The sequence below is a fragment of the Anopheles cruzii genome, chromosome X, assembly GCF_943734635.1.
Source record: "Anopheles cruzii chromosome X, idAnoCruzAS_RS32_06, whole genome shotgun sequence".
Lineage (NCBI taxonomy): Eukaryota > Metazoa > Arthropoda > Insecta > Diptera > Culicidae > Anopheles > Anopheles cruzii.
Window position 1 is genome coordinate 5,692,321 of NC_069143.1, and position 13,734 is coordinate 5,706,054.

Genomic DNA, 13,734 nt, shown 5'->3' on the forward strand with positions numbered 1-13,734 from the left:
ATTAGCGAAAAAACTCTAGCAAGCTATTTTCACAGTCTCTTTTTGATCTCACTTTCTTATCACTCAAGAAATTTTGCAATGTGCGAAAAAGGTGATAAGCGCTTGGTGCAAGGTCCAGACTATACTTCCAAATGCATTAAAACTTCCCCGGATTTAAACTTTCCCAGACTTTCAGGCGAGTCACTATAGACGTGTGTTACATTTCGTTGTCCTGATGGAACACAACACCTCTTCTGGTGGCCGATTCTGGCCCTTTTTGGTCAATCGTTATTTGCGAACGGTGCAGTTGTTGACAGTAGAGATCTGAGTTTTTACTTTTTTACCAACCCAATATTTTTCGGGTAATACTTGTTTTCGATTGAGCATGGTAAATGGTAAATTGGGTCAAGAACAATTGCGACATACAATTTGCGACTTTTTAATATTTATGTAGCTGCAACGGTAGATCGAAATAAACATGAACAGCGGATTATATGCTTTACAATGATAAAATCAATGTGTAGAGGACAACGAAGGGCTATACGCATCGCCACAACATCTTATGACTGGTTTTAAAGCTCGCTAGAGAAGAAAATTCGACGAGAAGCTCCAGGCACTGGTCAGAAGTTTCCGACTGTTTGCGAGACGTACTCGTACGTTCGGTCCAGACTAAGATCGCCTAGTTCACCGTCTTCAAGGAAGTGGGACTCGACGTGATGCTGAAAGTCGTTGAACGGTGCCTGGGCCGCGTACAGTTTACCACACATCGGGCACATTTTATCTAGACTGTTGGCGCGCAGCTTCTCCTGCAGTAGATCGAGGGTTCGGGAGCCGAGTGGTAGCTCGTCTGTTGCACTGCTGTCCATCATGCCGCCTGAAGTTTCCATAGGTTTGGGCTGTTGGTCATGGACGCCGTTGGTACGGGAAGCGCATGGTCGCCTTTCAGCCACATGCACGAGCTCACCCTCAGTCACTTCAACTGTAACATCTTTCATGATAGGCTTTTTTTCGGCAGAAGTCGTTTGTTGTTGGCGATGCTTGCAACGTCGACAAAGTTCTTAGAGAAAATCGTTACAAAAGGTAAGAAGACCGCGAAATATGATGCAGGAATATGGAGAATGGTAAGTAATTAAAGGTTCTGCTTACCCTTTTTCAACTGCAGTTGATTGAGGACGCTTTTCAGGCCAAGCTGTTGTCGGGTGACTTCGAGTTGCATCGCCAGCAGCCCGTCAGTGTAGTGGCGCAAGTCGGGGTTCGCTTCAAGTGCCACTTCAAGCAGTTCCTCGCTCTGCGAACCAGTGAGCCCCAATGACGGCAGTTCATTGCCGGTATTGTACCCATCTTTCTCAAGAAACTCGCATGCATTGAGCAGCGAAACGTCTTCCAGGTTTAGCAGTTGTTCGTCCATGGTACTGTGCGGCAAGCGTGCACGTAGTTTCGGGTTTGGAGCGTTTTTAGTAAAAGTTCGCGAGCGAATAAGGTTCTGTGCCGGAGTCCCGGGCGAAGCACCGGCTGGATCGACAAGTGGCTCTCTGATAGTGTTCGTTCCATCATCACCACTGTCGACTTGCCGTTCGCCCATGCAAGAGGCTAGTGGAAAGTCTTTCACGATTTGTGAAAGCCGACCCCATAGCTGCCTATTTTCGCCCGCTATCATCGCGATCTGCTCGGCCAGCTGGGCTTTCTGACGGGATAGCTCCAACACGTTGTGACGTAACAGTTCCACCTCCATTGATGTGGTTGAGCGACCCTGTCCCCGCTCGCCAGTTGTCTTGGTTTGCGTCGTCCGCAGTGCTAAGTTTTCATCCTCGAGAGTCGAGATACGCTTCTGCAACGTTTGGCAGCGTTCCTTCAGCGTCTGCAGTGCCGCTTGCAACGCCCCATGCTGTGTTACCTGCACGTAACACTCGCTTTCGTTCGGATCTCTTGATTTGACGCCACTCATTGCTGCTGTGCGTAGAGCGGAAGACGAACTTCCGAAAATGTACTTTTACAATGTCGACATTAGACACTGTCTGTTCAACTGTTTCACTGTTTGTCAAAAAACAACAACACTTCCCAGCGACGGTCACCACCCGAATACGCTATCGCTGTCCGATTTTATATGAGGTTTACTCACACCACTGGGCTCACGTGGACGGGAACGGGTGCGCGATAGACAGTGACGGAGAAGCAGATACGCAGAAAAATAGTCGAAAAAGGTCGCCGTGATCGTGCGCGTGCATGCGTGTGCGTAGGTCCGTTCTCTACATATGAGTAGCTCTGTATGTTTTGGTTTGTTTATAAAACCGAAACGTCAACTCTTCGTGGCCAACTCGAAGGGTTGATTTTCGTATCAACTCGCAAAATTCCGCGTTGTTTCCCTGCTTTGTGTGAGCATAACTGCCGGAAGAATGAGTGAGAAGCAATGCAGAATGCAGCCAATCATTCCAGTTCCGTTTTTGGTTAGGAGTGATGGTTTCGTGACGGATGTTTCGGTCTATTTTTTTTATTTCGTAGTTGTAGTCGGGGTGATGTACTGTTTTCGTTTTCTTGGTAACGTTTTACCGTCCGTCGTACCGTTCGAAGACCTGCAAAAAGCAGCAGCTTTGCCATCCGTTGTTTGCCACGGTTGTCAGAAAGCTCATTTTATTGCATTCTCTATAAAGCTTTGTTTAAAATTATAGCTCATGGAAAATATTCAAAACTATTATAGCATAAATACCAGTAAATTTTTTTAAATATTTATTTATTTGTAAAATACAAAATAATGTCATTACCCAGCAATGAACGCACAATCGACGGGTTTACAATAGCGCAGCTTGTTACTACGCATGCATTTCTTTACAATCTATACAGGAGGACCACACGAAGCGAAAAAAACCGATTTGATATTAATCTTGAATGTCAAATCGGCTACGAGTCTGCGGATTCATATACGATTTGACATAAGCGGGATCGATTGGACATTTTTACATTTTGACATTCAAATGCCATAAAATGAGCTATTTTGAAATCCGTGCTAAGTTCGTCCGAAATTGTGTTGGTCGGACGATCCGCCGGACGGTAAAACGGACATAGTTGCTCCTTGGGTAGTGACCGATTTAAATGAAACTTCACATACGTTCATACGAACATCTTTGGTATCTTTAGCCACACATCGGAACATAAGCTTGAAAAATTGTTGGAAAATGACGCAGAAAACAAAGAAGATTTTCGTACTGGCCTAAAGAAAATCCCGTGGAAATAAAATTCGATTAATTTCAAGTCAGAACAGTATAATTAATGGGTCTGCTTCCTTCATTAAAACACTCGTAATGATGTAAGCAAATGCTTCCGCCATTACCAACGTGACCGAATGGTGTATTACAAAGTGCTGGCATTTCGGGGAGCTTCATTCTTTAAGTATGGACTTGATACGCTAGACATGGCTGTCACTCACTACCATGCAGTTATGTTGGTGTTGGCATTTGTTTACATCGTTAATAGTATTATAACGATGTAATCCCATATCAAGGTCCTGATTTGATACAAACCGGCTTCAGGCGGCCTATTTAGGGGTTCTATTAAAGGACAAATCGATACCGATCCGGGGTCCTCTGCGTCGATAAAAATCAATGATTAATAAATGAAGCACAAAACAAACTTCGCATAGTGTTGTTCACATTTTGCAGAGCATCACGTTTTTATATAGAACTAGCTGTTCCCGGCGCGCGTCGCTGCGCCTCATTTCATCCTTATTTCTCGATTGGGAGGCGTTTCAGAGGACTTCTTGGTGACGTATCCGATCAGCTTCCCGTTACTTACTTTTCAAACGATCGGGCTTCCCGGTGACGTATTCGTTCAATTTCCCTTCCCGCCTCCCGTTACTCCTCCGTTTCCCGGTGACGTATCCGATCGGCTTCCCTTTTCGCTTCCCGTTGGATACATGTCAAAACTCGCACCACCTGAGTTTGGCTCAAATTGCTTGAAAATTATCCGAGCTTTGCTGACATTAACCCAGATTTTGTATGGGACCCCCCTTTGTAAAGAGGGGAGGGGTTTCAAACATTCACCAGAACATTTCCCCTTCCCCAAAACTCCCATCTGCCGAATTTGGTTCGATTTGCTCGAAAACGTTTGTATGGGACGTTACGTATGGGACGTTACGTACGGGACGTTACGTTACGTTACGTTTGTATGGGAGCCCCCCTCCCCGGAGGTGTGGGAGGGTCAAACTTTCCTATTCACAATCCGGGGTCACAAAACTACGCTGTGCAAAATTTCACGCGGATTGGTTCAGTAGTTTTGGAGAAAATGCGGTACGCACAGCAGACAAACATCCATTTTTATATATATAGATAGATTTCCATTGAGCATCGCCATGCCGCCAGTTGTGTTCGTATTGGTGAAGGCTGTTGTATATGTAGTTAATTCCGTTGTAATGAGTTTGTAGGCTACTACGGTTCGACTGGTGCCTTGTCTTTCTATAGAGCAATCCCTAGTCCCACCGTCTTTAACCTTATACAGCTTCAGATCTCACGCAACCAATATTGTACCATTGGTCGTCGATTGGAGTTGCCTAAAAGCACTGTTAAGGCAATACCCGGCTGGCTTGGGCAAGGTTCGTTAAAATACCCTCCAATAAACCATAAACCATAAACCACTTCCAGGAACTGCCTAGAGATGAGATGTAAACAAATGCTTCGGTCATCACCAACACTACTTCATGGCAGTGGCAACTCCATGTACAAAAAATGAGGCGCATGCGCTGCACTAACATGGCAACGCGTGTACAACAAGCACCACGCAGTTGTGTTGGTGAGGACCAAAATAGTTCTTGGAATTTAGCTAGCGAAGCCAACCGGTTCTTGCTATAACTTGTATAGTAGCGTGATCTTAGAGATGCCTAATCGAACGATAGAAACGAGAGAGAGAGAGAGAGAATGAAGGAGAAATAATGAGAAAATTTGCGGGCCAAGCGACTCCTAACGGGTCGTTTGTCGTGACGTCACCTCCAACAATAGACGGCGATATAGTTTCTCGACAGGCTTGCTTGAACGCTGTTACTATACGTCGTTTACCCAGCACACGGGCGTGCCGGTCAACATCGCAACCTCATACGCCCGGGCGCACATGGCGTATGGCTATGGTGTGGTTGTATGTGCGGCTGTGCGCGATTCTTGCGCTAAAGCTCCTCATCAACGTGCGCAATCGAACGAAGGGCAAAGCTTAATACCCCATGAAAGCCGTACATATGAGCATGGGACAGTGTTTCACACACACACACACAGGATAGAAGCGACGCGAGGCTCGTTTTGCAGCGACACAACCAACGCCATCGGCTGTGCCTATGGGGGGTAGCAACGTCAAGCGGTAAAGGAAGGAGGTTGAGCCGTACGTTACTGCCGCCCGTGCACACGATATCGGGACGATACCCTACGATACCCTACACGCCAGACTACGACGACGACACGACACTCAGCCGGGCAGAGAAGAGTGCACGCACACGCGCGCAAGTGAGAGAGAGCGAACCACGGCCGCCGTGCGGTCCCGGACGTGCAGCAAAAAGGAAGCTCGACAAGCAGAAGCAGCAGCGCGAAGGCAAGAGCGAGAGCAACCGAAAAAGGAATAGAACGAAGCTGAAATGGAAAAACATTTAACTCCGAAGCGGGCCCGCTAGGCTCTAGTGCGAGAGATTGGTCGGACTCTTAGTCAAGCAACAGTGCGACACTACACCGACGCCGAACGCAACGAACGCAACGAACGCTGAACGTCGAAACGGTCAATACCGACGACACAGTGTCCTGTCGAGTTCTCCGTTGTCTGGTGTCTCTCCGTGCAGCGCAAGTTCCCGTGTGTATCTGTGTGTGTTGAGCGGTAGCAGAGCAGAGCAGTTGCCTTCACGCACCGCACAGCCAGACGTAAGTGAATACGCGAATGAAGCAGAGGCGAAAACGAAAACAAGCAAAACGAAAAACACAAATAAATAAAAACAACGACTAAGCAAAATCCCGTGATCGCTAGCGAGAATCGGAGAAAGAGGAAAGCGCAGAGCCACCTCCAACCAACATCAGGAGCGCGCTCGTTCTCCTATCGCTTCTAACCAAGCCGTGTCGTTCTTGGGGCTTCACAGCAACAATAACCACAACACAAAACAGCGGCCAGTGTAGCATCGTCAGCAACAGCGACGACCCCCCTAACAGCAACCATCAACGCCAACGCACGGTAGCGAGGTAAAGGGAGACCGTTATGCAAAGAAAGTATAACTAACATACAACATCCTACCACACATTGATACGAATCCGAAAACGGCCTTCTTGCCCCGGTCAACGGCTACGGGTTCAACAAAAAGCGGTACGGTGAGGCATTATTGGGTTTGAAGTTTCGTTCGACGACACACGGACGTGTTCTGCGTACCCTCAACAACAACAGCAGCAGCAGCAACAGCAACAACCACCTCCTGACGCATACCAATCCTTCCCGTCTCAGAGGGCTCTAACTATTCCCGCCAGTGTGTTCAGTGTTCAGAAACAAAAACGAATTAAACAAAAAGTCCGGTACCGAAATAGCATGCTAAGTGATGATGAGTGATTAGCGCGATAACTACAAAACAGGTAGAATCAGGAAAATCAAAAAAACAGGGAGAGAAAAAAAGGCAACAGCGGTCAGCGGCGTCTGTGGTGAAACAAGTGACGGAAACGTACAGTGTATGAAAGCGCCCGGAGCGGAAGGATAAGAACCGATAGAACACATTACGTCCGCTCAGAAAGCTCAGAAGCAAACCTGCGGGGAAACAAAGCATAAAAATCGACTCCCCGTGCTGCGACATAGGATAACAACAGTGACACTGCCTCCTTGTTTGCGGTTTGCGCCGCGCGCGTATGTATTAGGTTGCGACCGACGTCACGTGCTGTGCTGTGTATGCTTTGGAGAGTATATAAGTGCCGATTGTGGTCATCATCGGTATCGGAACCAATCGTTTATCAAAACCGTTGTCAGGTTGCTATCAACGCAGGCGATTCAAAGCACGCTGTCTACACAGTCTATTGCTCTGTCAACCCTCTTTTCGGGAGAAAAATAAAGTACTCGCATATAATAACGCCAAGCTACAACACACGAACAGCAAACATACTCACCAACATTCAACTTTCGAAGTGGGCCCTGTGTGCGCAGTCGTGCCAAAACCCACTACGCTGCCCCACGTTTGGCCATTTGTAAAGTGTTTGCTATTCGCGCTCGTGTGTGTGCGTGTGTGTGTGTGAGAGTGTTGGCGTTGTTTCGCTAGCCTATTCTTGCCTACTACTACCCAGTGGCCGGTTTTGAACAGCGTTCCTACAACAGCCTCAGCATGATGATGGTAAGTACAGCTCTCAAATCAGAAGCAATGGGCATTAGCCCATTATCTGATGCATTTCTTTTATCGCTTGCCGTGAATCTAGCGTTTCAATACTCTGTTCTAACTGTTCGGTTTGTTCAATATGCTGTCAATATAAAATATATCAAAAAGCTGTCAAATTTTAAAATCAAATGATTTCAGAGTCTCGAAATTGTCTGCCAACACAATACTCATCGAGGGCAGGATTTCGAATATTCATTTCGCTTAGCTAAATTTATTTGTCAACCTGCATTCAGCTTTTTCATGCGCTCATGGGTGATAGAATGAAGGCAGCAAACGGTAACATAGGATACCGGGTATACTATATCTAGGTACGACTCACGCCTAAAGAGTATCTCATTTGCCGGAACAGCGTCGTTTTTTCTGCCACCACCACCACCATGTCTTCTACTAGACGAAGCAGCACCACTACCTTCACTAGCCAGCAGCTCCCCTAGGATCGACAGAATCGAATTTGTCCCTGCCGCTGTTCATTTCCGTACAACTAGACGCCTCCATCTCAAAACAAGACGGTATGGGGCCCCCTAATTGAGACGAAAGAGGCGAGCTTTATGCAGAAAGTCTATAAAACCAACAACAGCAAGCAAGGCCCCCTTCTGATGCTTGAGAACACCGCTTTCTTCCATATCTCTCTTTCTCTCTATCTCCCTCTTTCGCTGTAATTTCTTTCGTATTCCTTATTCCGTGCGTGATCAGGGTGGGAGTTAACTTGCAATATCTGTTAATTCAAAGTATGCCTCCGTATCTCCGTATCACGTATATTCTGCCAATGGGGATTATCCGAATTTCGGGCATTTGATACAACACGCACTGTCCTCGTTACAGCGTTTTTGCGTCAAGTCCGTGAAGAGTGAAAAAAGGCGTATTTGCTGCTTATGAGCGCCGTTTTTGTTTGTAGCTCTCGCTTTTCTGTCACCGCACAGTCGCAGGACGAGCGAGAGGCTTCCGCTTCATTACCAGAAATCCCTCTCTCAGCAACTTCTTTATCAATGTCCCTTTCTCACTCAGTCACCTTGCTTTTGCGCACCTTTGTTGGTTGCCTATGTTCCGGTCGTGGAGGTGTGACGTGCACCGTGAATCTCCATCGAGTATTCCTCGTACCGTCCGATGACTTTTCCTATAGAGTAAACTCAGGTCCTAGCACCGCCTTATCTTGCCTAAGTAAACTCTAAGCACTAGATGGATGGCTTCGCTGTTCTAACCTATTTGTAACTCTCGCCAAATACTCCATTTCGCGTCACCAAAGTTTCGGTGGTATCGTTCCTTCATCTCATTCATACCGTCGCCTCAGCGGTCACTACCTTATGAAATGTGCTGCTTTAAAACTTGCAAAACTCAGTGACTCAGAGAGTGTGACTTTCTTCTGTATACCTATCCTCGAATTCTCTCTTTCTCTTTCTATTCCGGGTTATCTCGGTCGTAACATCTCTTTTTATCGCCTTTAGATCGATTCGTCACTTTCTTCCGCTAATCACTATTCCTCCCCCCACTTCTTCTTCTTCTTTTGGCACTACAACCGCTGAGCAGTCTTGGCCTGGCACCAGAGACAATGCTAATCTCTGATGCTCTTCTGTTACATTTAATTTTTTACGGACGGGATTGTTAGCCCCGCGCCAACCCCCCTGTCACGCCGGTATCGGGAATCGAAACCATGGCCGGTTGAGTTACAACCGATCCCGGGATTCGAACCACGGCCAGCTGCGCTGACAGCGAAGGGCGTTACCGACTGCTCTATCAGCGGATTCCCTCCCCCACACCTCCGTCATATTCAGCTCTAGTGCAATCTCCAGAACCGATTCCAGGATGAGTTGGATGCGGTTTAGATATGTGGACACTTTCCTATCAATATTTGGTACTTCGGTACACGTTTCGGCCAATCTGTCAATCCTTAATGCTTAATTTCATTTATCACATTTATCTGTGCACATCACACGTCTGCGAAAGCAGTCGCAATAAGTCTGGCTGGCCGGCCGGCCGGCCTTCGAACGTTAATTTCCTTGCCCTTTGAACCGTTTCCCTTTGTCTTATTTTACATGGTGACATTTGGTAGACTAACAATGTACTTAGAACAGTTACTAATTACCGTTACAGTACTATTAGTAGCTAGCATGTAATTTGCGATTTTTACAGTATCCGTACTACAATAATCAGATTTTTTGCTATGCAATCAGCATCATAACATTGAACTGATGACGCTCTAACGTTTCATGGCTCTACTGTTAGTCAATAGTGATTAAAATCACATCCCTCATATTTGTATTTGAAATAAACACGACGATCTTCGGTCCCTGAAGCTTTGAAAGGAACGGTAGATTTCAAATTGCAATATAACGATACAGCACTCGTCTAACTCGTATTGCATCTTTATATCGCCAAGGAATTTAACTTCTATTGTTCCACTAGCACATGCTCTGGCTAGTTAGCGACCTAGGACAAATAATTTTACTAACTTCTGCGTGTTCCCCGTATATTTGTATCAGCAGCATATTTGTATAGCGATAGCTGTTAGTAACAAATTTATACAAAAAATACTCCGAAAAATTAGCGTGTGTGTGCGCTACATACCGTTGTACCATACCGTTTATGTGTTTTCAACCAACAGAGCAGGCCCGAGCAGGTAGATATCAGCCTGACTTTATGCAAGCAAGTTGTGAGGGTGCTAGCGAGCAACTGACTTTAGGTTCGATAAGAGCATACATGTGTGAGTTAGTGTGTGTGGCCTTTTAAAAGGCTGTGCGTTCGACAGATAGCTAACCTTTGCGCTTCAAACTTTTTTAATCGCTGTACGATATTACTAACGCCCTTTGCCGCTTCTTTATATAACCTCGTGATTCCAAGACGGGGCTTCTCTGTTCGTTACAAGGCAACGAAAAAGGTAACAACACAACGCCAACCTTTCTCGATGTGTTGATGTGGCCGAGAGATGTAGCTATACGCTTTTTCTTTTGCTTTCATGAAGTGTAAAGACAGTTGTACACCAGCATTACCGCACCTTAGCTTCGAAAAGACTAGTCGATGGCTAGTTGTCCTGTCCACCAAGCTAGTTACAAACACAAAATATAAAACTGATGGCTGTCAGTATCAACTTTCTGTCAAGAAATGGAACTACGCATAATGACAGCGCGTGCACGACACACTTAATAAGGTTGGCATTGTGTTGTTTATGTTTTTAATGGGTTTGTAACGAAATTTAAAGGTCACTGCCCTGCCTCGCATGGTCTCGCTTGGTCTCGCTTGGTTGGGAAGTTTTAGTGCATCCATCGTATAGTCAAATCGTACAATTGAAAGCATCTTAGAAACAGTTTGGAAATTCACCCAAAAAACCTCGATTTCTTTTTAGCCTTTTAAACTCTGTGTAAACAAATATGGCTTCCCAAAACGACACTTCGTGCATAACACAATATGTCATTTTTGTATATAAAAATTAATATTTGTCTTCCGTCCGTCCATCCGTCTGTACTGCATTTTCTTCAAAACTACTGAACCAATCCGCGTGAAATTTTGCACAGTGTAGTTTTGTGACACCGGACAGTGAATAGGAAAGTTTGCCAAATTCAGCTGGTGCGACATGTATCCAACGGGAAGCGAGAAGGGAAGCCGATCGGATACGTGACCGGGAAGCCCTATCGTCTGAAACGGAGGGGCAACGGGAAGCGAGAAGGGAAGCCGATCGGATGTGTCACCGAGAAGCCCGAAACGGAGGAGTAACGGGAGGTGGGGCACCTTTGCAGCACTTTATTTATACGCATACGTATGTATAAGAAAGTTTGTGCATAAATACAGGGTGCCTCATCATGACCCATACTATTTCAATGTTACGCCACTCCGTTGTTTGTCAGTTGATTTTGACAAATCAGCCAGATTCTGATACGTAGGTCTATGCCGTTTTAGTCACAGATCGATTTACAACGGAAAAGCTTTGCGCAAGTTTTGCGCAATTTACGCGTAGCAATCCGCCACAAACGCCCGGATTTGTGAGAAAACAAAAATTGGCCTTTGAAACCCCACCCCTCCCCCCTCGCCCCCTATGACTTTTTTCTGTTTCAAAAACTCAAATTACCGCTTTGTGGTCAATTGGAGTAGGCAAAAATCGACGATGAGCGCAAACACGTGCAAGTGAAACAGCTGTCAAAAATTTATTGAATATTCAAAATTGCCGAACTTTTCACCATAAGTGAGTGGCATGAGTAGCAATATAACGCCATAAAAAAACGAATATACGTAGTCCACGGAAATTCAAATGCCGCGAAATTTTTTGAACGGACCACGATCATTTGAACGGATCATTTGAAACCTGTTGCCTTTTCTAGTGGTAAGTGACCTTGTCGTAACTACTAATTGTACATTCGTAGTATAGTTATTGTAACTAGTATTTAGTATACAAAACCACTGGTATACAAAGCAGATAAGCACGTAAGCTTTTTGCGCATCGACTGACCTCGTGGCAGCACGCCACACTGACAGCTCGTCTGTCAAACCAAATCGGTTCTGTCTGTCTGTCTGTCTGGTTCTGAACTGTCAAGCTGTTGTTTCGGCACGGTTGATATGTTACAACATGTATGTATTAGTCACAATTTTGATAGTTCTTGTGATTATTGGGATCTACGCTCAATCTACTTATTTTCAGCGAATTCGTCAAACACTCATAAGGACATCAATTCGGTCCGACGGATGGAATTACACTCTCCGTCTCACTCAATACGAATCCTAATGCACGCTGACTCTCTCACTCTTTACGCTTCACAGACGTTCGCTTATCACGTCCCCCAGGTTCCACTGTCCGGTTCCACTGTTGCTACTCTCCTCGACTGACCTGTTCGCCGCGTCATGGGCAGAGCGAGCCCCTTTAGAAAGAACCCATTCTGGATCGCACACCGCGATCTCGATGCTCGGAGATCCTCTGGAGAACGTTGCCACCACACATGCATATTAAAAAAAAATCTTGTAAATTTTAAATTTGATTGTTTTGGGAAAAATATTCAAAAAATCGTCAGAGAGAGTAAGTTTTCAATTTACGGTACAATTTGTACGCTGTTAGCAAGTGTATGAATCGCTTGCTTTCAAGAAACTTAGCGAACAAGCAACAGAAAAAAACAGTTTTTCTTCTCTCACTTTCAACTGGAAAAATCCCTCATCGAAAATGTTTTTACCATTTGCATTAGTTTCCTTCTTGTAGCTCGATCTTATTATTTTTCTTTGGTTATTATTTCAGTATCGCAAAAGCGGACACATGCACGCGCGCCAAGACCGCACCTGATGATCCATTTTTCGTTTATGATTATCAATAGCAATACCAATTGACTTTTTAATTGCCTAGAAACTTGTAATCCTTACGAGTCGATGTGTGTGTTGCTCCGAACATTTTTAGTTGCTTAATCTTCACGGAGCTCACAAGAACATTAGTTTACATTTGGATATTTTTTCTGATATACAACAATTTTCCATAATTAAAGTATGTTGGGAAAAATCCTTTCTATCCGAAAATCGTACCTTAATGCGAAAGCAATCGTAGTATAGAATAAACTGTGATGGAGTATAAACTTATAATAATGTAGTGAATAATATTGAAGTGGAATTAACCAGAACATCTCTTCTTCTCTATTTTCCTGTATAAATGTGAGTTTTTCCCTGTTGGAATGTGCGATATGCAAATGAGTATGAAATTTCTGATTATCCCCACCCCATGTGATTATCCCCGCCCGCGAAAAATTTACGATTCGAGAAAAGCTGTCAATTATGTCAAGAATATGGGAAAAATCAGAAAAGCGTACTTGCTGCACTGGGGCGTATGGTGAACAAGCTGCTACCGCTGGTCTGTCTGAAATCAGCGGGCTCGGGGACAGTCAAAAAGACGATGCGCAGGGTTACGAAGGATGGGCATATAGCCATTGGCAGCCTTAGCCCCGCAAAGCCTATGGGGCTGCGGGATCTCCAACGCATTCATAGTTGCCTTGTGATCGTATCTTCCCGAGCGAGTGGAAGAGACAGAGGAGCAACTTCTGGAGCTATGACCAACCTCTGACCACAAAGCCGGAAATACCATCAGGACTAGCGTCGTCGCACAGTCGCCTGTGTCTACTGAACATCCTGGACAAGATCTATGAGCTCATTTTGTTCTCCAGGCACAACGGCCGCCTAGAGGATGGCAGCGAGGAGACCCTGTCCTCTCCGAGATAGTACGGCTTCCGAGCGTTACCGACTACTCTATCTTTTTCGGACGTTTACTTCTATATGCCACAAACCGGGAACTGGAGATTCGTGACATTACAGCAAGAGTACATCCTTGGACCAAATGTCTGGAATGTGAGGTACGACATCGTCCTGACGCTTATTTTGCAGTGTGTATGGGATGGCTTGCGAGTAGAAGCGGTTTATCCGCTTCTTGTGCATACAACTAC

The 13,734-nt window shown here is 45.4% G+C and overlaps 2 protein-coding genes across 3 annotated transcripts in view; one reads left to right on the plus strand and one right to left on the minus strand.

Annotated features, from left to right (window-relative positions):
• LOC128267834 (protein spindle-F-like) lies at positions 1-2,036 on the minus strand. Its single transcript, XM_053004782.1, has 2 exons — positions 1,126-2,036; positions 1-1,036 (listed from the first exon to the last, which is right to left on the minus strand). The coding sequence occupies exons 1-2, from the start codon at positions 1,922-1,924 to the stop codon at positions 600-602; spliced, it is 1,236 nt and encodes a 411-aa protein (XP_052860742.1). The 5' UTR covers positions 1,925-2,036; the 3' UTR covers positions 1-599.
• Positions 2,037-5,529: 3,493 nt separating this feature from the next.
• Positions 5,530-13,734, plus strand: part of LOC128271155 (high mobility group protein DSP1-like) — a 42,600-nt gene continuing 34,395 nt past the window's right edge. Inside the window, exon 1 of one of the 2 annotated variants that reach the window (XM_053008613.1) lies at positions 5,530-7,297. The gene's annotated coding sequence lies outside the window, so the exon portion shown is untranslated. Of the gene's footprint in view, positions 7,298-11,517; positions 11,649-13,734 lie in introns of those variants that run through there. The other variant, XM_053008620.1, reaches the window with a different exon arrangement.

What these genes read in the sequence shown, in the direction of transcription:
- LOC128267834 (XM_053004782.1), bottom strand. Translation starts at nt 1,924, where the DNA reads ATGAGTGGCGTCAAATCAAGAGATCCGAACGAAAGCGAGTGTTACGTG. An exon ending in TCAACTGCAGTTGAAAAAGG is followed by an intron (nt 1,037 to 1,125) that starts GTAAGCAGAACC and finishes ATTTTCTCTAAG; the next exon opens with AACTTTGTCGACGTTGCAAG.